Source organism: Centroberyx affinis, unplaced genomic scaffold (assembly GCF_046629955.1).
Source record: "Centroberyx affinis isolate AG114_WGS23_722 - 3 ecotype Tasmania unplaced genomic scaffold, CSIRO-AGI_Caff_v1 ptg000992l_1, whole genome shotgun sequence".
NCBI lineage: Eukaryota > Metazoa > Chordata > Actinopteri > Beryciformes > Berycidae > Centroberyx > Centroberyx affinis.
In genome coordinates this window covers 50611-72814 of record NW_027279557.1, presented here as the reverse complement: position 1 = coordinate 72814, position 22204 = coordinate 50611, and the positions used below count along the sequence as shown (strand labels likewise).

The following is a 22204-nucleotide window of genomic DNA, read 5'->3' as shown; positions in this document are numbered from 1 at the left end:
CATTGCAGTGGAGGAGAGCAGAAGCCAGGAGAGAGGGAATAAGAGGAGGAGAGATACTTTGCACTCCACGATACTTATCTGCCGTGGCTCTCAACTATCTCTTCTTTTTTTTTTCCCTCTCTTTTTCTATCACCCGCTCTGGCCTCTCTCATGCCTCTCTCCCCAAGCCCCTGGCTTGGATGGAACTACTGACAAGTCAATCTGGGAGCAGCACCTATTGAACAGCATTTACCCAGCTGTGAATAGGTAGTCCCAGCCCCAGCCAGATTCAACTGGGGCCAGACAGCAAATAGGCCCATCAATTGAGCTATAATGTAGGGGCACAATAGGGGCCAGAGAGGCTGCCCACACAAGCGCTACCACACAGGCACGCACGCACGCACACACACACACACACACAATGTTTTTGCCTGTTATCTCCTATGAAACAAGGATTTTTGGCACAGCCTTCATCAACAGGATTGCTAGTTAAGGTCACATCAAACCAAAGTAACATCACTCTGATGAGAGTTGTATAAAATATTTCATGATTGTAACTTTGACCTCACTGGGTTTTCACATGTGCTGTTTGTCTCCCTCTCTCTCCCTCTGTCTCTCTCCGGTCAACCTTTGACTCTTTTTGCTGTGAGCACAAGCATGTCTCTCAGTCTGAGTGTGAGTGTGTGTGTGTGTGTGTGTGTGTGTGTGTGTGTGTGTGTGTGTGTGTGTGTGCGCCAGCTTACAGTATGCTTGACTGAGCCCAGGTAGTACATAGCATGTGATCTAGTGCTTTCCCTTCCTTTGCCCTGACATTGACACCTCTCCAGCTCTATGTTGACATAACCGCTGCCTATTTGTCTTTATACACACACACACACACAGACACACACACACACAGAGTGAGCTGTCCTTCACGTTTAACAAGGGGTAGCTCTTAGCTGTCTTCCATGCAGGTCAGTTTTTGGGTGGGCCTACAGTACAGGCAAGCTTAAAATCAGTATTCTTTGCTAGATTTGTATGTGTGTGTGTGTGTGTGTGTGTATACTCATGCAGTAAAGCATATATGGAACCACTTCAGTTGCCTGGTCCAGCAAATATTACTCATCACTATCTGTGTGCTCAGCCTTTGAGAACAACCAAGTGTTAATATGTAGCTACTGTGTATAGGCCATCCTGGTGGCTAAGCAGACTCATGGTGCATACCATGTACATATTCATCTTAGTCATACTCTCCCTTATTCTACCATCTCTACATAGTGTATCATAACATTAAGCAGAGGCAAGGTTACAAAGAATCTCAAATATGCACTGCTATTTTTTTCAGAGCACAGTAATCCTATTAGTCAGTTTGGCAAAAATGACAGTGGTGCTTAATGAGTTGAGTTCTTTGATTTTGTTTCCAACATTAGTTTCCTCCCTTTGACTTCCAAGTATTCTCTTTTTTCTTTGCCCTTCTATGTATCTATTGATTTGCTCGTTCTTCATATCCTTAGTAACCTATTCACTCCATTGTGGATGCTAGACTTTCATCTTCTTCAAAGGATTTCTCACCTTTATGTTTCTGTATATCTGTGTGTGTGTTTGTTTTTATGAAACCTGTCCATTTCTGACAGCAGAACAGAATGTATTGGTTTATACTGTGTGTGTGCGTGTACGTGTGTGCACACAATTACAGTACACGCACACACACACACACACAGTTCTCCAGCAGCCAGACGTGAGTCACAGATGCTGTAGACTGCAGGGGGTCATGGCAGTGAACACACTGTAGCAGTAATCTGACTGACAGTATAGGAGCTCCCACTGCCAGCTCCACAGTCTACCACTCACAGTGTGCTCTCCAGCCCTGGGCAGATGTGGTCGTGTGGAGAGCCTTATAGCAACAAGTAAGAACATTTTCACTGTGTTCTACCCCTCCTGTACTGCTTTGAAATAGGGGAGTACACATCCAGCAACACTTCAGTAACACTTGATGTGAAACCGATCTCAATATTTTCTTCTTATGCTGTAATGTCTGAGGGATGTGTTGTTGGCCTTGACTCCGGCCCTCACAGCTTCAGCAAGTGTGCGCGGGAGCAGTACGGCAAGCTGGTGATCATGCACGGCAACATGGAGACGCTGTACCAGAACATGGTGGAGTACTTTGCCGTTGACCCCAAGAAGACCTCTGTGGAGGAGCTGTTCACTGATCTCAGCAACTTCCGCTCCATGTTCACCGTGAGTATAGAGCGAGTGAAAGAGAAAGAGTGGACACTCTTGTGTTTCTGAGCATGCAGTTTGGAAAATAGAAAATAAAAAAAACATCTTATATGCTTACATTTGATTGAAATGCGGCCACTTAGTGCCATTTCCCAGTGTCTCTGTCCCCACTCAGCCTCTCAGCTTAGTCTTATCAACAGGTAACTCTGATCATGCTTCCTGATTGGCCAAGACTACAGTGACATTTCAACCCAAATATGACATGGAGTTTTCACACCTGTCCTAAAATTTATTTACCCGCAGTTGCATTGCTATAGAAACATTGCTTCCATTACGTAATTTTACTAGATATTTATTCACTTGTAGTTAAAAGAAACACAGTTTTGGGAAGATTGTCCCATTGACCAACTTATCTGTTAAATGAGATCGCAAAATCATCCATGTGTCCCCAGTACATCATACGCTCTGATGCCATGCTAACACTTAAAGGTCAGATGCCCTTGAGAAGTGATACAGTGTTGCTTAGGCGCACTAACTAGCAACAGTTTGTTACCCTGAATACCAGTGATAAGATTAGGTCTAGTAAAATGTAGGCTAGTTCATTTAATGTATGATGTTGGGTTTGCGAAGTCTGTATTGCAGTAAACCTCTCAGACCAAATGACAGATGTTTGGTAACTGTTTTAAACCTGAGTTGCTTCCACCCACTGCCTGTATCAAGACAGTATCTTAACATCAATAAGATTTGCCATATTAGTGTCCTGTGGGAGCAGAACAGAGCCAGTCCCATCTAGTTCAGTCCCACCCAGACAGCTATGTCATCAGTGAGCTCCATGGCCTTATCAGTCTGGTGCTACTCGGTGAAGCTGCGGAGACCCACTGTGTTTAATCAGCAGGATTAGCGGCACAGGCCACTGGGCGCGACAGATAATAGTAGCTAATTAGCCTACTGGAGTCCCTGCCCTGCGCCCAACTGACATCTACTACACACAAAAATGGATTTCATGCCTCTTTGGCTTTTTTTTTTTTTACTGCTCACTCCTTAGTTCTGCTTTAGATTTTCTTGTACACCAAAGCTGTGTGTCTGTCCACATGTGTCTGTGTGAGGGAAAGTGCTAGAGAAGAGAGTGTTTTGTCTGTGTTTTTGTCTACTGCCTCATTCCTGTTCTATAGATCAGGCTCAGTATTCTGACAGTAAAGTCAGCCCTTTTTATGAAAAGCCATTTGAAATGGAAAGTTATTTTCCACTTGACTGCCATAATGATAAGACAAATCTCATTCTTTTTATTATATGAAATTATTTCATAATCAAAAATGGTGAAATTAATGGTAAATCAACCTGAGCACAAAGGTTGCTGTTAGAATGCCAATGCTGCAACGGCAGTCAACCTCTCTCTCTCTCCCTCTTTCTCTAAATCCCCCCTTTCTCCACCTTCACTGTTCAGCGGGGCCAGATATATGGATTGTATGTGTGAATGCCTTTGATGTTTTTGTCTGATTTTCCTTCAGAGATCCTGTCAGAACATTATGTACAGTTCATGCTGCAGAGTATGGCATCGCCACTTGCCCTAAATGTCACCACATCCTTAATCGATCCGGCTGTGCTGTCCATCAATTTAGTGCCGCATCACACAATTACAGTCAACTGACTCAGAGAAACTTTTGTGTGAGAATCTCAAACTGTTGAGAAGCGAGTGAGTAATGGCTGTGTGTGTGTGTTTGTGTGTGTGTGTGTGTGTGTGTGTGTGTGTGTGTGTGCGTGCGTGCGTACGTGCGTGCGTGTGTGCGTGTTTGTCCGTCCCTGTCTCTCTGTGTGTTCTCAGAGAGTAGAACAGTGTACAGTATCTCCTCTGAGTGACATTGATGAGTGCCTGACTTCATAGGCCGGATGGGGTGGGTGTTTGGCTCCAAATGCACCAGTTACCAGAAATCCCTCCCTACGTGCACGTGCACATACACACACACACACACACACACACACGCTGCCATTTCAGGTCCAGACACAGATGGAATGACGGATAAAAGAAAGCTAGAAAAGGAAGATCCTTGTCTTATGTCTTAGATAAGCCGGTTGCTTGACAGAGAGGCTAAAAAATCTAGCAAGGATTAGGCTTGGGCAATGTATAGCTTCCCCAGTGTCTGAGAAAATAGTCCTCCAATGTTTAAATAGGTCTGCAGCCAGCTGTTTTGGCAGTAATGTCTGATAAAAATAGTCTATGAATGGGCATGTCACTGTTGAGACATAGTATGGCACAGTAATAGTATACTGTCACACCTCTGTACAGATGCCCTGGCACTCAACTAACTATTGTGTCACTTCTAAAGAGAGCAGTGTTTTCTAAGCTGTCCAGACATGTGTTATTGGCAAAAATCTAACCAAAGTGTTAGCTGTGAGGAAGGTATTTCAGCAGTTCATATTGGCATGTTCTCTTCAAGCAGAGAGCCCAGGTTCAAGCCCCCATGTTGGCAAGTGGCCACCTTGCTGAGAATTTCCCTACAGCGATCAATAAAGGATCACATTATTATTATACAGCTTTAACCAGTGTATCATCCTTTACACTACAATATGCAACTTTTCACCTTGAGACGGGAAGTGTATTGTTAGTCCTGCCCTCTGCTCCCTCAGTTGGTCAGTTTCACACCCCGACACTTGTCACTCATTTTGATCAGCTGTCTACTTTATGTTATCATCTGTGAAGCCACCACAGGCAATCAGCAATAAGAAAAAAAAAAGAAAAAAAAATTTAAAAAAGCTACGGTGATGTTCACTCATGTTCTTGGTCAAATGGTCTCTGCATTTAGCTTGGCTGTTCCTTTGTTTCTTACTTCGCTGTTGCCACTAGCCTCACTTTGATAGCCACATCCCAGCTCACCAGTAGCTGTGCCCATACGATACACGCCTAAATCAAATTGTATACATCCCAAAATGTCCCGAACATCATTGGAAAGCCAGTTTCAGGCAAACCGGTTGATTTAGCCATATACACACAGGGTCAAAGACATAGACTGATAATGTATAATGTATCCCATTTATGTATTGTTATTTTAATGTCACAAAAGTTACATATCGTAGCTGTGAATCCCCTGTCTTTTGAGCTTGGCGGTGTAGGCTAGTGCTGTGCAGCAGTGTTTGTCTTCCAACCAACCGTAGCACAGTTAATGACACCGCCTCTGAAGGGTGAACAGGCCAGGTGTTATAAAGACTAGCATTATGTAGTCAAAATGCCCAAGGTAGCTATTTATTCCCCTGTGGTCGGTCAAGGTGTAGGCAGCTTACGTTCTCAGCAATTCATTCAAATGGTCACATCACACAGACACATCTCGGGGCGAAGCCAAGGCTAGGTCAGTGAACGCAGGCACACAGTAAATCTCAACGTCGTAACCTCGCGGTCAAATCTGTGTCAGCATTTACCCTGCTGTGCCAAGGCCCATGCTAATAGGAGCGTGCTCTCTCTAGACCACTGCCTGGAGCGAGCTGAGCCTTGAACTCTGTGTGTGTGTGTGTTCCCGTGCGTATGTCATTTTGTGTTGGCAATTTTTTAGGGAAAGTTGCTTAGCTCTCTCTCTCTCTCTCTCACTCACACACACACACACACACACTCACACACCCTGCTCAGTCACCCGTAGGAAGGAGACCCAGGGCGAGGCCGCAGATCTGACAGGAATCCAATTGAGCGTGTCTAATGGCGGACATCCAGGAGAGGAGGAGGGAGGGAGCAGACCTGCAGTGATGGAGGAGAGTGGAGGGCATTTTCCTCAGGGAGCTCAGGAAAATCTCTCTCTCTCGCTCTCGCTCTCGCTCTCTCTCTCTCTCGCTCGCTCTCTCTCTCTCTCTCTCTCTCTCTCTCTCTCTCTCTCTCTCCTCTCTCTCTCTCTCTCTCTCTCTCTCCCCCTTCAGCTCCATATTACTGTAAAAACGGGAGTTTTGTTGGAAGACGAAACTCACTGCATTCTGTGACCTTTCACCCTATTCCATTTCCAAACTTTCCAAGACTATCCTTCACTATCCACTTTCCTTTTGATTCTTCACATTTTTAGATGGTTAGAAAATTCTTACAATTATCTCCTTCTTGAGTTTAGTTTTGGAAAAAAAATCAAACCAGTCCTGCCTGTGCTTAAACAGATTTTTTTTATGCAGTCTTTGTGCACAGCAGCATGCTTTTATTCTATTTTACTTCTATTGCTGATTGGATCTAATACCATATGGGAGACAGAATGGCAGTTTGTCTTCTGGCTGTGATCTCTGTTAGAACACAAGGCTTTCTTTACTTAATGTTCTTCATCTGCTCCTTTTCCTGCTCCATTCTCTTTGTGGAGTGTGAGAGTGATCCTTGCTTAAACAAGCCCACTTGTTGTATTGACCCACTATCGACTAATCATTGTTTTTCCTGGGCTGCTGGGAGTAGTAAGGGTCCAGTTCTGAACAAGATGTCATTTTGCCTCTCTACAGACACATCCCATAGATCTGCATACCCACACTATTGAAAACATCTGACACACAAATCTTATTTTGAATAAAACAAATTTAAACCTTAACTTAAACTTCAAAACGTTCTATATTAGTATTGATCTGCAATTGTTCATTTCATAGTCCAGCTGTCATGTAGACCTGCAATAGACTTACTTCATGGCATCTTGTGATTTTACCTTTTTTTCTTTTATCAACAGAAATTAGAAGCTAATCATATATCTTCTATAAGCTGTTTAGTTGTTTGCAGATGTATTTTCTCATAAATGTAATCAACAGTCCAGTCTATGAGACTGTTGTAAACCACACTGATTTCACCACTAACTAGATTGCTGTGTGTAGAAAAGTGGCTTGAGTTTAGATTGGAGACAGGTTTGCTTGAGTGTTGTAATGAATCTAGGTTTAAATGCTGTTTAAGTAATTGATGTTGACTTTTTAATGAGAGAGCTGCCTTGATAGAGAAAAGGGGAAGGGGCATCAGAGTTTTGACGAATTTCACATTAGGTATCCATCACAGCTGTCTGCTTGTAACCTGGAATCACTTAGTTGTCCCTTATTGAAAATGTATTATACGTCAATCCTCTTGCTCTCCCCTTTTCTTTTTCTCGTTCTCTCTCCCCGTAATTTACCAGATTGGGTGCCCATTAAGAACATAGTCATTTGTGAATCAGTGGTTGCCACGAGCAACCGACACAGTCGTTCCATCAAATCAAAGTTAATTTTATGGAGGAGATGGTTTCATTTAAAAATAGTTTTAAAAAAAATTCTGTACAGCTTTAATGTAACTCTCAGTCAGTTAGGCATTCCTCTCCTCTCCTCTCCTCTCCTCTCCTCTCCTCTCCTCTCCTCTCCTCTCCTCTCCTCTCCTCTCCTCTCCTCTCCTCTCCTCCTTCAGTCCTCTCTTCTCCCCTTGTCCAGATAAGGTGATGCTACTGAAGAGATGCTAGCAGGACCTCCCCATCACTAGACAGATTGTTTCTGCCTGTCTCCCCACCCCCACCTCCCCTCCCCTCCCCCACCTTCTCCTTTCTCCAGGAGATGGATTGTTATTCAGCCCCATTTCCCACCTCCAGCCTCCTCTAGCTATCGGTGTGTGGGATTCCTCTCAGTGGTAGATTTCATGAAATCATCAATCCACACCCCTTGAAATTCTCCAGTCCTGCTGACTAGTACTCACCAGTGTTGTTGGCTACTATTGTTTGTGAATGCAATTAAATGAGTGTTGTTTATAATATATGCTTGCTAAGTGGCTCACAGACTTCAGTTTGGGTTTCTGTGTACACACAACCTCCCTGTTTTCTTTATCCTTCCAGAGGGGCTGTTATTAAAAAAAAGAAATAAAGATTTTGTCCAGTGAGGGGACAAGGTCACAGTGCAGTGGAGTGAAACATCCAGTGGAAATCCATGTTTAGTCGAGTTGTCGATGCTCTATAACTCAAGTGGTTTGTTGACGCTGAATCGACTGCACTGAACCATTTTGAATTCAGATCAGCTATATCGCTTCCAACAGTGGTCAGTTGTACGCAGAGTTAATGAGAGGTTGTCAGTTTGCCTCGATAAGTGACTGCCGCTTTACTTCATTGTACCACTGTAGTTCTCGATATACTACACAGCGCTCTCGGTGTGTGTTTGTCTGTGTATCCATTCATGTTTGTTTGGTGAGAGCGCTCTTCCACTGACCTGCCTGTCAAGTGGGCCTCTGTGAACGACCGGGGGGGGGGGGAGAGAGAGAGGAGGAGTTGGAGGTTTGATAAGAGCCCAGGCTCCCTAGCTCTGAATGCCTGGCTATTGATTAGGGTGGCAATCATACTAGCACTCTATTAAATCATACACAGCCTCTCCTTCAGCTGGGGCATAATGGAGCTATCGACACTACCGTGTGAGTTTAACAACCCTCTGGCACAGAGATTATGGAGCCTGTACCTGCAGTGGTTAATCTACAGTAGATACCTTACCTAAGAGATGACGCTTGATAGATAGTCAGGGTGCAATTGAGACGCACTGCATCTTATAAGATAGCTCCCAGTCATTTTGCAAGGCCTGTGTATTACAAGGCTAGCCATGTTTTGTGTGCACAACACGTAGTCAGTCAAAAGTTTTCTCTTTCAAATTTTTGTGGTGCACTGGATGCATATTGCTAAACCCCATGTCTTAGTAGCCACATTTTAATTTTGCGATAGATAGACCCATCTGCACCGTTTGTTTCATGTTGTTTCAGTGCTGTGCCAGAGTAGGAGAGAGGCCTGGCTAATGTTGTGTGAAAATGGAGGGAGAAAAAGAATCCACAGATTGTTTAATTTTTTCTGCCCATAACAATCCAGGGCAACTCTTAATTGACTGATGGGATTGGGATGAGCTAATTTGTCGCACCTTTGTGGGACACAGACGGCAAGCAAGTTGTGGCTATGGTGAAAAAGAATGATGGTAAATCCAGTTGCACTGCACCACCGGCAGTTCCTGAAAAGGAGTAGGAATCGCTATTCCCCCATGGAACATTTGAGTCAAACTACATTCTATCTTAAAAAGAGGAATAGAATACAATAGACCTTTATTTTTTCCTTGATGAACTTCAGTCATGCAAATCAGAATAATAAAGAGAAAAGCAATCAAACCAATATCAGCATAATGCATATGGTTCATACATTATACAGTACATACAAGACAAGACAGTATCTATCATATATATCTTATTTTAGCATATCTTTCATACAGAAGTTTTCTGTAGGGAAGATTCTCTTGTAAGTTGGTGCTGTTCCTCCCACGGATTAGACTGTGGAAAATACATGGAGAAAGGCTGCTAAAATATTCCTGCAATTTAAAAAAGAGCCAGCGGTTGACTTTAGAATCATGCCGTCAGCGCCTGTCATATTCAGGTGGTTTTAAATGTGGGTTTTTGTATAGATCCGCAGGTAGTATGGCAGACATCAACAGCCTCCCACATAGCAGCACCTGTAAGCTGTGTTCAGCTCAGCAGCTATGGCCTGCTGCAGTCACATGCTGTTGCACTTAGCATAGCTGTTGAACCCACCTGCTGTTAACTAACTGGACAAAACTCACACAATAGCCAGCAGGTGATGCTGAAGCTCTCTTACTGACCCTGACACACACACACACACACACACACACACACACACACACACACACACACAGGATTGCCTGATACTTGTGTTTGTAATTTCATTTGGCATTGTGTCTTTTTATCTATTCACTTCATGTTTATGTTGCCACTTTGCACGTTGCCTTTTTTTTTGTTTCTATAGAGACAGTGCATAAAATAGGCCACGCCCAATCACTGCACCGCTCTCCCAAATTAAACATGCGTAAAAGCTGTTGTGTGGTGCGATTCACAGCCAACAAACTTAAAAACCATGAATTACAGTTTTTTGTGCTCCCGAGCAAAACAAGGAGCCGTTAAGAAGAAAAATGTGCATCCAGGCTGTAAGGAGAGAGGCGCTGACAGTGGCTCATGGTAGAAGAGGGGGAAGCTTTGGGACCCTGAGAGTAAATACACTTATAATGTGGCCAGTATTTTGTCACTGGTAAGTAAGTTACCAGTAATTATGTAGTTATATTCTTGTAAGATAACCTGTATGTTAAAATGTGTTTAAAAGCTGCATGCTGTCCTAACATTAGGTTGCTACTAAGCTAACATTATTGAGCCAATTCCTCTCTATACAACAGATGAGTTGTGTTCATGTGTGGGTCTCAGGATATTTTGCTCAGTATTGACTGTCAGTCCAGGGTGCAAAAGTAATGAGAAATCTCACTGATTTGTTAGCTAACGTAAGATAGTTAACTTAGCAACAATCCACTTTAACAACCAATGTCACATCAGCGTCGCTCAAACTTATAGTCTGTAAAGCATAGCCGTATTTCAGATTTTTAAATATTAAGTGAAATTATTCAAGGTCAATTTATTATCTGGTGATTAAATTAAGCAGTGGTAAATCTTGAAATATTTCACTTCAGGTCACTATGTGGGATAATTTAGCCAGCTTTATTGGAGTAATGAAAAAGGACATTGATGGAGGCCAATTAAGTTCATTTTTTCAATGTACATTTCCCTCTCTGTTGGAGGCAGTCTGCCAAAATAATTCTTTGACATACTTGTTTACTCGAAAACAGGAAAAACCTTGTCAGGCTGTCCATATCTGAAAAGATGATGTTATATTTAATGTCTGAAATGGACTGGAAAGACAAAAACTGAAGATAAATATATGAGAGGATGCAATATTGGCTGAGTCATCACTGAAAAAATAATTAAAGACTTTTAACAAGGTTGTGTGGATGCTAACGTGGCAAGAAAATTACAACAGAAAATTGAACATTTTCTAGGTAAAATGTAAGTGCCTGTAACACTCAAATAGAAAAACCGCATGAGAGCTTTTCTTTTGTTGCACCTCGGCCTGTTCCTCTTACCATCTCTCTCTCTCCTTCTTTCTCTGACGTCCCTGGTGTCTGGTCGTTTTGTGTCAGGGGAGAGCGGAGTGGTAAGGCACCTGAGAGGCGTCATCTGACTTTAATGGTCCTGATGAAGATGTCTGCAGGGTTTGACAGCTGCCTCTGCCTCTGACTGACCCTACACTGCTGTAATTTACCCCACTTAGCAATCCTTCTATCGTTCTCTGTCTCTCTCTCTCACCCCCACAGCAAGCACTGAAGGAGAACCTGAGGAGGAGGGAGGCGGAGGAGAAACAGAGGAGAGCGCGGGCAGCAAAGGAGAAAGCTGAGCGTGAGAAGCAGGAGAGACAGCAGAAGAAGAAGAGGTTGCTGGAGGTCAATGCAGGTAGAGATTGTTCAGTCTGCTTTGCTTATCAACCCTTGCATCTTTAAGCCCTCTAAATGCAGCTGTCTGCTAAATCAATCCAGGGTCCAATTGTGTGTAAGATCATTTAAAGACAATGGCTCTCATTTATCAAGCAAGCATAAGACCCGATATAATCATTAAATGAAGGCGTGCCCATTTTTCCACAATTCAGTATTTATCTCTTTGAAACTTAATTCACATCTACTCGAAAGCATGTGTGCTCATTTGGATTGATGGACAAATGGTTGAGTAATGTTGGAAGGAAGTTCAATTCAAAATTAACAGTTGTGCGATATGAAAACAAAGCTTTCTTGAACTATTTGTTTCACTTAGCCCATTTAATTCTCTTTGACAGTATCATTAGGTGTTGAGACTTGTTTTTTTATCATGTCTGACAAATTTATCTCACAGGGGTTTTGCTTAAATTAAGTTTCCCAGTTACAGAAAGGATGATATTGCGTGTGTTCAGCTTCTGAATGGCTTTCATACTGCTCTTAGATGCTTTGGCCATCCAGGCCTTACACAGAGAACGCGTTTTTAGAGATCGCACAGATCTATTTGATGAGATGGATGAATGGCTGCTGAGCCGTTTCAGATTGCCAAGAGCGCCTCTCCAATTCTTGGCCATGTGCCAGAGTATTTGCACACGGCACAACACCTGCCCTTATATGGTGTTTAGGGGGCGTTACCTATGCTAATAACAAACAATCGGCCATGCGCCTCAAATTTATGATCAAGTGGGATTCATCATTCAGCACACCTGGGTAAGAGCAGATTCGGATGGTTAATAACGTTTGGTGCATCTGGAGTTAACTTCTCTTATTTTTTCTCTTAACAGAAAATTAAGAGAAAATATAAGACAATTTAAGAGAATGTTGCTGCATGAGGCACAGTGTCTTGCTCAAGGACACTTGAGCAAGATGGATGATTGCCAACACAGGGCTTTAACCTAGATCGACTGGTTGAAGGACGGCCTTGCCAACCAATAAGCCGGGTTAACACTCTTTGTATTTAGCTGGCAGAGCATTACACAACAGTCAGTAAAGGCTGGTGGTCAAATTGATAATCTTTTGATATGAAATTACATTATCACACACTATGTCAATGCTTTTCACTTTACATCAAGTAATGACATTGCAGAGCGTGTTTGAATGCTGAGTTGTCACAAAGGCATCTACTTAAATGGCCTGTTTAACCACTTGTGACTCTCACTGATAAGGTAACTAGAACGCTAACTCTATTTAGGCATAGCTATGAAGAAGATAATGTCTGCCTTGTGCCAGAGCATCTTGTGCCAAGTGCCAGACTTTTTTTTTTTTTTTTTTTTTTTTCTTCTTTAGAGCATTGCTGATGCCAGGAACTTTTTCAACAGCACAGCCTCCAGACCCATTTCCAATGTCCAAAGCCAAGGTTGGCACTGCAGCTGAGCTTGGCAGTCCCAACCCGGCACCAGCATCTAGCTAACATGACCATGCCAGCCACTGTAGCAGTCCTGTAGACCCTACAGGCTAAGTGGAGAACCACCATGCTCCATCCAGGCCAAAGTACTGCTGTGGGCATAGCACCCAGCCAAAGGCAGTCCTATCTTGGCTAAAAAAAAAATGCCATACTCCTCCCCCATTTCCTTCTGGTTTAGATTTAGATCCCCAGTATTTCATCTCTTATAACAGACATCCCGCAAATGTCACACTATGCCAAGTGTTAGTTTTTGACTTCCTAAATGGCTAAGTTCTACACTGCTCAGCTCATCCAAAGCCATTTTTGTGGATGGTAGGCATTTAGCAGGGTCATGTCTAGTAGTGCTTAATCAACAGGAATCTGGTGGATAGGTGATATATGTTAGTCCAGTAGTGTGTATGTCACTCTCTGCCATGCTGTGGTTATCTCAAAACACCAGGGCCAAGGTTAGAGCCAACAAAAAATTATGGACTGCCACCAATCTGCTGCTTTTGAAAGACAGACATAACTATGAGCGTGTGTGTGTGTGTGTGTGCGTGCGCACGTGTGCATACATATTTGTGTGCTTGTATGAATTGTAATAATTCTGGCATGTTTGGCTCGGTCACTCACTCAGAATGACAGCTTGTATTTGGTTCTCTCTGTGCTTGTGTGTGTTGGGTTTTCTCCCAAACTTCAAACTTTTCTATTTCAGAAAAGTAGTTCAGAAATAAGAACAAAATTATAAGAACAAACTTCAGCCAAATGTTGTCATAAAGGCTTATACAAATATGCCTAGAGCTTGAAATTTATTTAGATACGCTCAAATTAAGATAAAGCTAAAGGGAAACTCTCTGACATCCCCAAGAAGTGATGTTTCTGGCAATACTTGACACATGCAAGCACGCGTGCACAAACACACACGCGCGCGTGCGCACACACGCCCACACACACACACACACACACACACACACACACACACACAGATAGTTGGGATAAAATGAATGAGTGACTGAGATTTGGCATTGTGCTGCCAATCCAGGACAGGATTCTCTCTCTCTCTCTCTCTCTCTCTCTCTCTCTCTCTCTCTCTCTCTCTCTCTCTCTCTCTCTCTCTCTCTCTCTCTCTCTCTCTCACAGCCTATTTATTAACTAAAGAGCTTTCTCTTTGTTTGTCAGGGAGGATTGTCCTCAATGGAGATTTTCTCTGTAATCATCTGATTATCCATCAATTCCCTAAAAAGCCCCAGAGAGACCGCATATCCACATTATGCTGAAGGGCACAGCAATGAGAGACAGAGGAAGGGAGGGAGGGGGAAGGGATTCGGGCAGAAAATGATCGAAATGGAATTTAGCTACCTGCTACAGGTACTCACATTTAGTTTAATTTTAGCCCAAGCTTTGCCTACTTATGCATACCTTCATTGTGAGGTTCTCTCAGTTTCATACCTGTTTCCCTGCAGCTCCTTCACCTGCCACCGAGTTAGCTTCTACCTCCGCGATAATGTGCAGCCTGACTCCGTCTGCTGCACCGTGCCTTCTGGTAGTCTGAGGGAGTGAGAGCATCAGCATGCATGCATTTGCATAGAACCCTATGGAGATTGAAATTCAGATTGAATAGGTGTTTTTTTCCTCTTCCTCTAGCTGCGCCTGCCTTGTGTATGACAAATCTGTTGCATTAACTCCCAGGGTAGGCCGGGAGCGGGAATGTTTGTGGAGCGACAAATTACACATCAGAGCTTTATTTAACATTCCCTACATGGCTACAAGCGATGAACTATTAAGACGTCAAATAGAAGAACAGCTAGAGACGCACCCCTGCATGCAAAGATGCTAACAGCAGATAGGAGGGGCATCAGAGAGAGTGAGAGAGAGAGCGAAAGAAAGAAAAAGAAATCTTTTGGGGAAGAGGTGGCTTATATGAGATGTGATTCCTATTTCCTATATGGGCAAACTGGCAGTGCCTTCTGCATGATGTGTTTATGCTGCAATGATGCTCACCTGATTGTTTTATACTAATTTGTTGCTGGCATTTTTACTTGTATAGACAACTGGCCATACGGGTGGGGGATGTGCAAAAAGGATTCTGCTTTCAATGGCCTTATTTCAAAACTAGTGATGTACTGATCATTTGCCGATTTTTAAACAATGTGATTGGCCAATCACTGATCCAAATGATAGAAACGATGCATTTTACCCAGAGTTTCTAGTAATAGCGGCACATCATGTAAACGTGCGCAGCAGGCATAAATAATACAATTCCAATAAAGCACTGTTTTTAACAGCGTTCTTATGGCTGCATCACATGTAGCTGGCCTATGTAAATAAATCATAGGTTTTATCCAAACATAGTAATTACATGCTGGTGTGTGCTTGGTGACTGAGGTGCGTACTCACCTATTGCTACTGGTAGCTCATGAAAAGTTTTCATTGCAGCAGCATAGGCGCTGCCTTTTGTCCAGTATATGTTTCAAATCTGTTTTGAATCTATGATCATAGGCTGTGAAATTCAAAACACGTCAAAAATGAACTTTCAGTGCCAGATGACATGGCTACAATAGTAACATTCTGCTGATTGACACAAATTTGGCTCATACTTTTTACGGCAATTTAAAAAATATATATATATATTTATAAATATATATAAATTTATTTTTGATCAGCCAGTCAATCACCGATGATGCATTTAGAAAATTTTGTCGCTGATTTTGATCACTGGCCGATCGATCATCGCACCCCTATTCATCACCCACTGAATGACCTGTCTACTTGCTGCTCAAAGAGTCAGTAAAGTGGAATATGGGAGAGAGGGGGTTGATTAGCCCCATTGTACCATTTCCCTTGCAAGTGTCAATGGAGCACGGTGGTAGGCATGCATGCATTTTACTCTGGCATTTCCTGTCCTCGGCTTTTCAGTCTCAGCCCAAGTGACCCTATTTCTTGCCTTGCTCAGGCCCACCTCTGCTACACAGTGTTACTCCCGGGTCAATGTCCTGATGATAAGTGCCACATCCTGTTGAGTGAAGTGGCTGGAGGCATTAGCACTGGTCTGAGTAGAGGGTAGACATCGACACACAGACAGCCTGTTTGTCTAGACAATGGAAAACGCCACTCTGAGCTGGCTCTGATTAAATAGATGGTGATTGAAGTTTCACTCCAGACAGGAGGATAACTGGATAAGTACATACTATTCCCAGAGGTGGAGGTCCAGCTCTCCCTTGATTCCACTCCTTGCGTTGTTTCTTTTGTTTTCCTGGTTTGAAAGACACCCCTCTGTTTTTGTTTACCTCCTTGTTCGACGAGCCTGTTCTTTTTTTGTTTTGTTTTGTTTTGGGGGTTTTTCAAAGTGGAGGACAAATACCCAAGACACTTCACAGTGGAGCTTATTCTACTCAATTGCTACTTTCTTTCACTGGTGAAACTTGGGACTTGGAGTTGACTGTAGAGCAGCAATCAAGAGGACGTGAACACAAGGCAGACACTGAACTCTTACTAGTCTTTAAATAGACATCAGAGAGGCCTAGACTGTTTTACGAGGGTGTCTTCATTTTTGTGAAAGTTAAAGCAGAAAGTCTCTGTGCACACTGCACACCTGTCATGAGAGCTCTGGTCCCAGAAGCAGCAGAATAGAAAGAGGCAGGCAAATTGTGCACATCAAAGCACCAATCAGTACTGTGAAAGCTGGAATACCACTCTTCATTGTCCTGCTCCTCTTTTTCCTTTATGTTCTATCTCCATGTCCTCCTCAACACCACCTTTCGCGAGCCGAGTCACTGTTTCAAACCCATTTCACAGCTACTAGTTTGACTAATATTCCTGGTTTTGCCATTTCTTCTTCTCCATTACTACCCATGTGAACTGACATGTCTATGATCTCTCTGTGGGCATGTGGGTGTAAGTATATAAATATGTGTCATGATTCTCAGTGTTGGGCTGTCTGAAAGCACCTCTTGTCTCCGTTCTATAAAGCAGTTTTCTGTCTCTGCCTGTCTGAGGTGCCTCTGATTGATGTGTAAAATTGGACTGTTTGTGCTCCCATATAATCCTGAGTCGGGAGATCTGAGTCGGTTTCGTTTTTTTCTCGCCTCCTGAGGCTCAGAGAGTGTTTTATGTTCTTGTGGGTTGGAGTCAAACGGAGTACTACACACTAAGGCACACACTGCAGGTTGCGACAGATTGATCTGCTCTTTTTGCTTGTTTTCTGTGTGTGCGTCTGTATTTTTGTGTACGCGTGTCTGTGTGTGTGTGTGTGTGTGTGTGTGTTGTGGGGAGTGTAAAGCTTGCTGCCTGTGATGAATTGCCACAGCAGTAGAGACATATTTGGACGTCGAGGAGCGTTGGTTTTCCTCAGAAATGCTTGCTGCCTCTCTGCTCTGCGTAATGATGAAGAACTAGGCCCATATCAACCAGAGAAGGAGTACAACTCTTGCGAATGAAAAGCCCAACACATGCACACATAGCACCAGCAGTCGGGCAGGCAAGGAAGTAGGCCATAATATAGCCACCATTTGTGTGTGTGCAGTTGTAACTTGGCGTAGGGTTCTGGTACAACAGCAGCCCACCACCCTGGGGACCCTGTGCCCTGGATACTGGAGCTTTAGAGTGGAGGAGGGTTTGCTGTGGAGGGGATCGTGCACTGCGGAGATGACTGACAGTGTTTGTAGGGGAGGAGAGACCAGAACCCACCGTGGGGCTGTGCGGTATGCAGGAAAGGGAGAAGAGATCAACTGTAGGGTTAGCAGGCCTCATGGTGCAGCAAGGCAACAGCAGTCACGGGTAATAGGTCTCACCACGGAGTAGATCCTGATTGAGGGAGATTGTGGAGAGCTTGGAGGCTCCTGACAGAGGAGGGGAGCCCGATAACGGTGCTGGGGAACAGCCAAGCACAGAGATTTATCCCCATAGGAGGACAGAGGGGGGCTGTGTCAGGGCCAGCCAACCCCGTCATCATTAATATCTATTAATATAGACCAACACTATCAGGCTCAGGTAAATGCCTCTGCACAGATACAATACATATTATACATACACACACATACACATTATTCAAATGAGGGGCATTTGAATTCACTTGATTTGCAATGTGCTTATTTGCTTTGAAGAAAATTGTTATTGCATTGGGGTATGATGGATAACTTCAGGGTGTAGTGAATATGGTTAAAATTATAAAGCAAATAGCCCGGGGCTAGACAAAGATAGCTGACACTTTGATTTACACTAACCATGTCTTTGTGCATCTTTGTAGCATTTCAATAAGAATGTGAATTCATTGTTCTGAGGCTTACAGAAAAACATGAATAGGTTCAGAGAATACTATCTATCAGAGTTGTCATGCATCCTTCATCTCTGATTGACAGTTGGCATTTTGCAGACCTGATAGGTCGAATAATGAAAATAGGCGTTTTTGCTCAGTGCAGAAGACAATGCCGAAGAGGGGGAAGCATAATGGAAATAGGAGTAGCTAGCCATTAAAATGAATATGCTTAGTGTGGTTTGAATGATACCAGTTCTTCTCACTTCCTCTACTTCACTGACTTAGTTTAGATATATTCACATTCTTACCATAGTCCCATTTCAAGCTCATTCAGCAAACTATAATAATGGAAAAATAATACTATAAGTGTTAATATAGAAGATGTAACCAAATATAGGTGTTAGAGGCATCACAATTTATAAGTTCACATGTGAATTTGATCTTGGCTGTTCTGTGTTATTTACCATGTAAGTATGGTAAGCCATTGTTTCAGTGGGATTTGCAGGAAGAAATGGGAGTGAGGAAAAACACACATAACCTTAATCAGAGCAATGTCCTCCTACCCTTCACTAAATCAGTGCTGGGACCTGGCAGTCACACCATGGCTGAAGGTACAGCTTGTTCTCTATTGGGGCCAATGAAGCTGTTGAGTGCTATTTACAGCAATGAGGGGAATGCAGGAACAACTTGAGGAAGAGTGACGGGAGTTGTGGGGGGCTACACTTCCAATTTGGGTTATCTCCTTTCACCCACTTTTCTTTTTTCTCTCTACTAGATTTCCCCCCAACCCTTCACCCATCCATCCCCTTTACCCATCCATCCCCACATCCTTTCACCCACTCTTTATGTCTTCTCCACATGTTATCTGTTCAGGTTAAATTAACTAATTACTGGCCCAGTGTCAACAACGTTTCTGGCAGCTTAGCCCCAGTGGAAGTATCAGTGCTGCTGACTTTGGGGCACCTCACTGACCATCACCAGACTGGTATTGCTGGTGATGTAGCCATGGAACTAGCAGTTACTATACAGTTCCAAGAAGTTGTGAGAAAGTTTGGTCAAAGCTGGAAATTCACCATTACACTGCTCATTCCACTGAGAGAGTCTGGGTATGTTATGTAAGTTATCAGTTATATCATTAGCCTGTGGCCAAAAATGTAAAGAAAGGACTGACAAATCTGCATTTTCTAAAAATGGAGGTCTGGAAAAGAATGGAATTTTAAAATGGATAAATTGTGTAGGAACCATGCTACTGGAAAATGCTGATACTGACAATTAAGAGTACAGGATGTAAACTCTCATTAGCCTCTAAAGTTGAGTCCAATTCTGTCTCTAAAGTTGAGTCCAGACTTGTCACGTTACCTTATACTGTTAGGTCTGATCTTAATGTCACTGTACACTGTATGTGAGTCAGGGTTACGTGCTTAATTACAGCACACAGAATTGCACAAAAAGTCTGCAAAAGTACAGAAAATAGGTGTCCTGATTCACACATGGCTATACATTTTATGTAATTATAGACGCACTGTCAGTAAATATATAGTGCTATTTTTTGTGAACTCCAGCTACAGAGTGACATAGTCAGGATGATGGTGAATATCAGTGAATACCCCACCCACTATCAACATACATCTCATTGAACACACGTTTACAAAAACTTTGTGAAGAAGTCTGGAGAAAGTATGGAACTAGCTAGCAGCGCTGAATTTGAGAGTAGTAAATGTGTCAAATTACTGTGCTAAACTGATCAACATTCGCCCCGCAGGGTTTCCATCTGCATCTGTGTCTTTAAATAGAGTGTGCGGTTGAAGATAGCTTATGGATCGTGTTAGCTGTTAAAGGCGATAATGATGTACAGGCAAAGACTGGAGCAATGTGAATTTAATAGATTATGCAGTGATTTCCAAAGGTATTTGGATAGTGATACTGTTCAGGTTTTACTTTCCTGTAATAGCAATTTTGATTTTAAAGAATACAGTGTCTACGAGAATAAGTACAGAAAGTCAGCTTTAATTAGTTTCATCCATATCAGGAATCATTTAAAATGTATTTAATTTAATTCATTTAAAAAATCTATTTTTTGTATTTGGACAAATAAAGACTTGAGAAGGATTGTTTGAGGTTGGATTGATACTTCACACTCTCGTTGGCTTGCCTGTATTCCATACTAGACAAAGGTAATTTCAAGCAGTATGTAATCAACAGCTACATTTTTACAGCTTTACATCAAAGTGCAAAGAGATTGAATTTTGGGTGGCAGAACACTTGAGGAAATGAATCTGATGATGTTCTTGTGCTTCAGACTTCTAGAAGTCATTTTATGTCATGATTCTTATTATTATTTTTTGTTTTTTTTGACAAAGTAGTATAAATAGCAACTTTATTTTGTATAACTTTTTTTTTGCAAAATACTTTTAGCAGTCCGAAATTTGGGGCCACATAAAAAAAATGCATTCAATTGACTGTTCAATCATTATATAATTATTATTTATTTATTATTTAATAATTTTGTTAATATATAGAAAACTGAACACTAAAGAACTGTCCAAATGAATGCCCTTTAAAAGTTACTTTATGCCCTTTAAAAGTTTACTGTTGGAGCTCACTGTAAATGTTCAGTGTCCTTGAGGTGATAATAGACGAATATATAAAGTAGGTGATGGCAAGCTAAAAGCCCAAGTACTGTATCTCTTTGAATAGGTTTGTTACTGTCGACTTGTAATATGTTGATCCAATAGTGTATTCTGTATGCCTGTAAGGTTTATGTAGGGTTCAGTTGCAGAAAACAACATTGTGTCTTTATGGAACTGCCTATGGCCTTCATAGCTTTTGGTCGCCAACTCTGCACATAACGCACAAGTATTGCATATCACATTGCAGTTTATGAACATACTGTATGTTTTTTATTCTTCCCTCCTAGTTTTCTCAACATCTTCATCTGCAGGGCTTTTTTCAAGCTCGTATCAAGTGCACAAAGCTGCAGTTATGAAGTGCACAGAGCTGCACATGACAAATTAAGACTGATTGACAACATGCAAATGATAGCTTGCGGGTCAAAGTAAAAAGAATGCAGTGGTAATCCTTAGGTTGCATTTATCGAGACACGTGGAGAGTACAAATGTGCTGCTAGTGAACATTTAATTAACTGCGCAGAGCCCTCCTCAGAGCCCAGTGTCAAACAGCCTTCCATTGTTTCGTGGTGGTTGGCCAAGACTTACAATTTTATCGGCAAGATAGGAGCAATGTCGAAAAGAAAACACGCATGTACATGACAACCACGGCATAAACTTTTGCTTGACAGTTTATGCTGTATGTGTCCCTGAACATTTCCATGTACCTGCCATCTATTTTCCCTCCCATCCATTGGAGGCTGTTTTCACTGCAAATCACTAGCCAGGTCCATCATTCTGCCTCAGGTGTCAGGGCCAGGTTCTCTGGCTGTGCCAGAACAGGGCATGATTTAAATGTCATGCCTGCAAAGATTTTTTTTTTTCTTCCTTTTTTCCATCTACACATTTCTGTCCTTCCTTAGCTTCTAAAAGCCAAGGGCTTGGTATGCTGTGGCATGAGTATGTCACCAGAAAATACTGTGAAACACCATGTTACCAGGTTTAAGTGTTCTGTGTCTGTGCATGCATGCGTGTGCGCATGTGTGCTTACATTGTAAAATGACTGAATCTAGACCTTATGACTCCAGATTCTTAGATGCTGCTTGTCTGCCACCACACCCCTCTTGACATCACAGTATATTTTCCATATATTTTCCATCAAAGTATATCAAACTCCACAGCCAAGGTTAATACTTTGAACTTTCCCTCTGTCTGTGTATGAGTCAACCGCAAGACCTCTGTGAGATAGTGGACACTTGCTATAGGGCTGCGGGGGCATACATGTGATATATGGGCCTGTTAAAAGCTAGCCTGCTTTTCAAATCACATGCTATTAAGTGTTGATACAATGGCCTGCCGTTGTAAGCCCCGAATTGTTGCAATTGCTATGGCAACCCTGGCGACTGATTGAAATTCCACCTTATCTGATTTTTTTTTCTTTACCTTTCTCTGTCT

At 42.5% G+C, this 22204-nt stretch overlaps 1 protein-coding gene across 1 annotated transcript in view; it reads left to right on the top strand.

Moving 5' to 3' along the window:
* The window catches only part of LOC139646550 (protein diaphanous homolog 3-like), a 213607-nt gene that overhangs the window by 141949 nt on the left and 49454 nt on the right, over positions 1-22204 (top strand). The window contains 2 exon segments of the mRNA XM_071522452.1: positions 2032-2196; positions 11296-11431. Of these exon segments, the coding sequence (XP_071378553.1) occupies positions 2032-2196; positions 11296-11431 (301 nt within the window).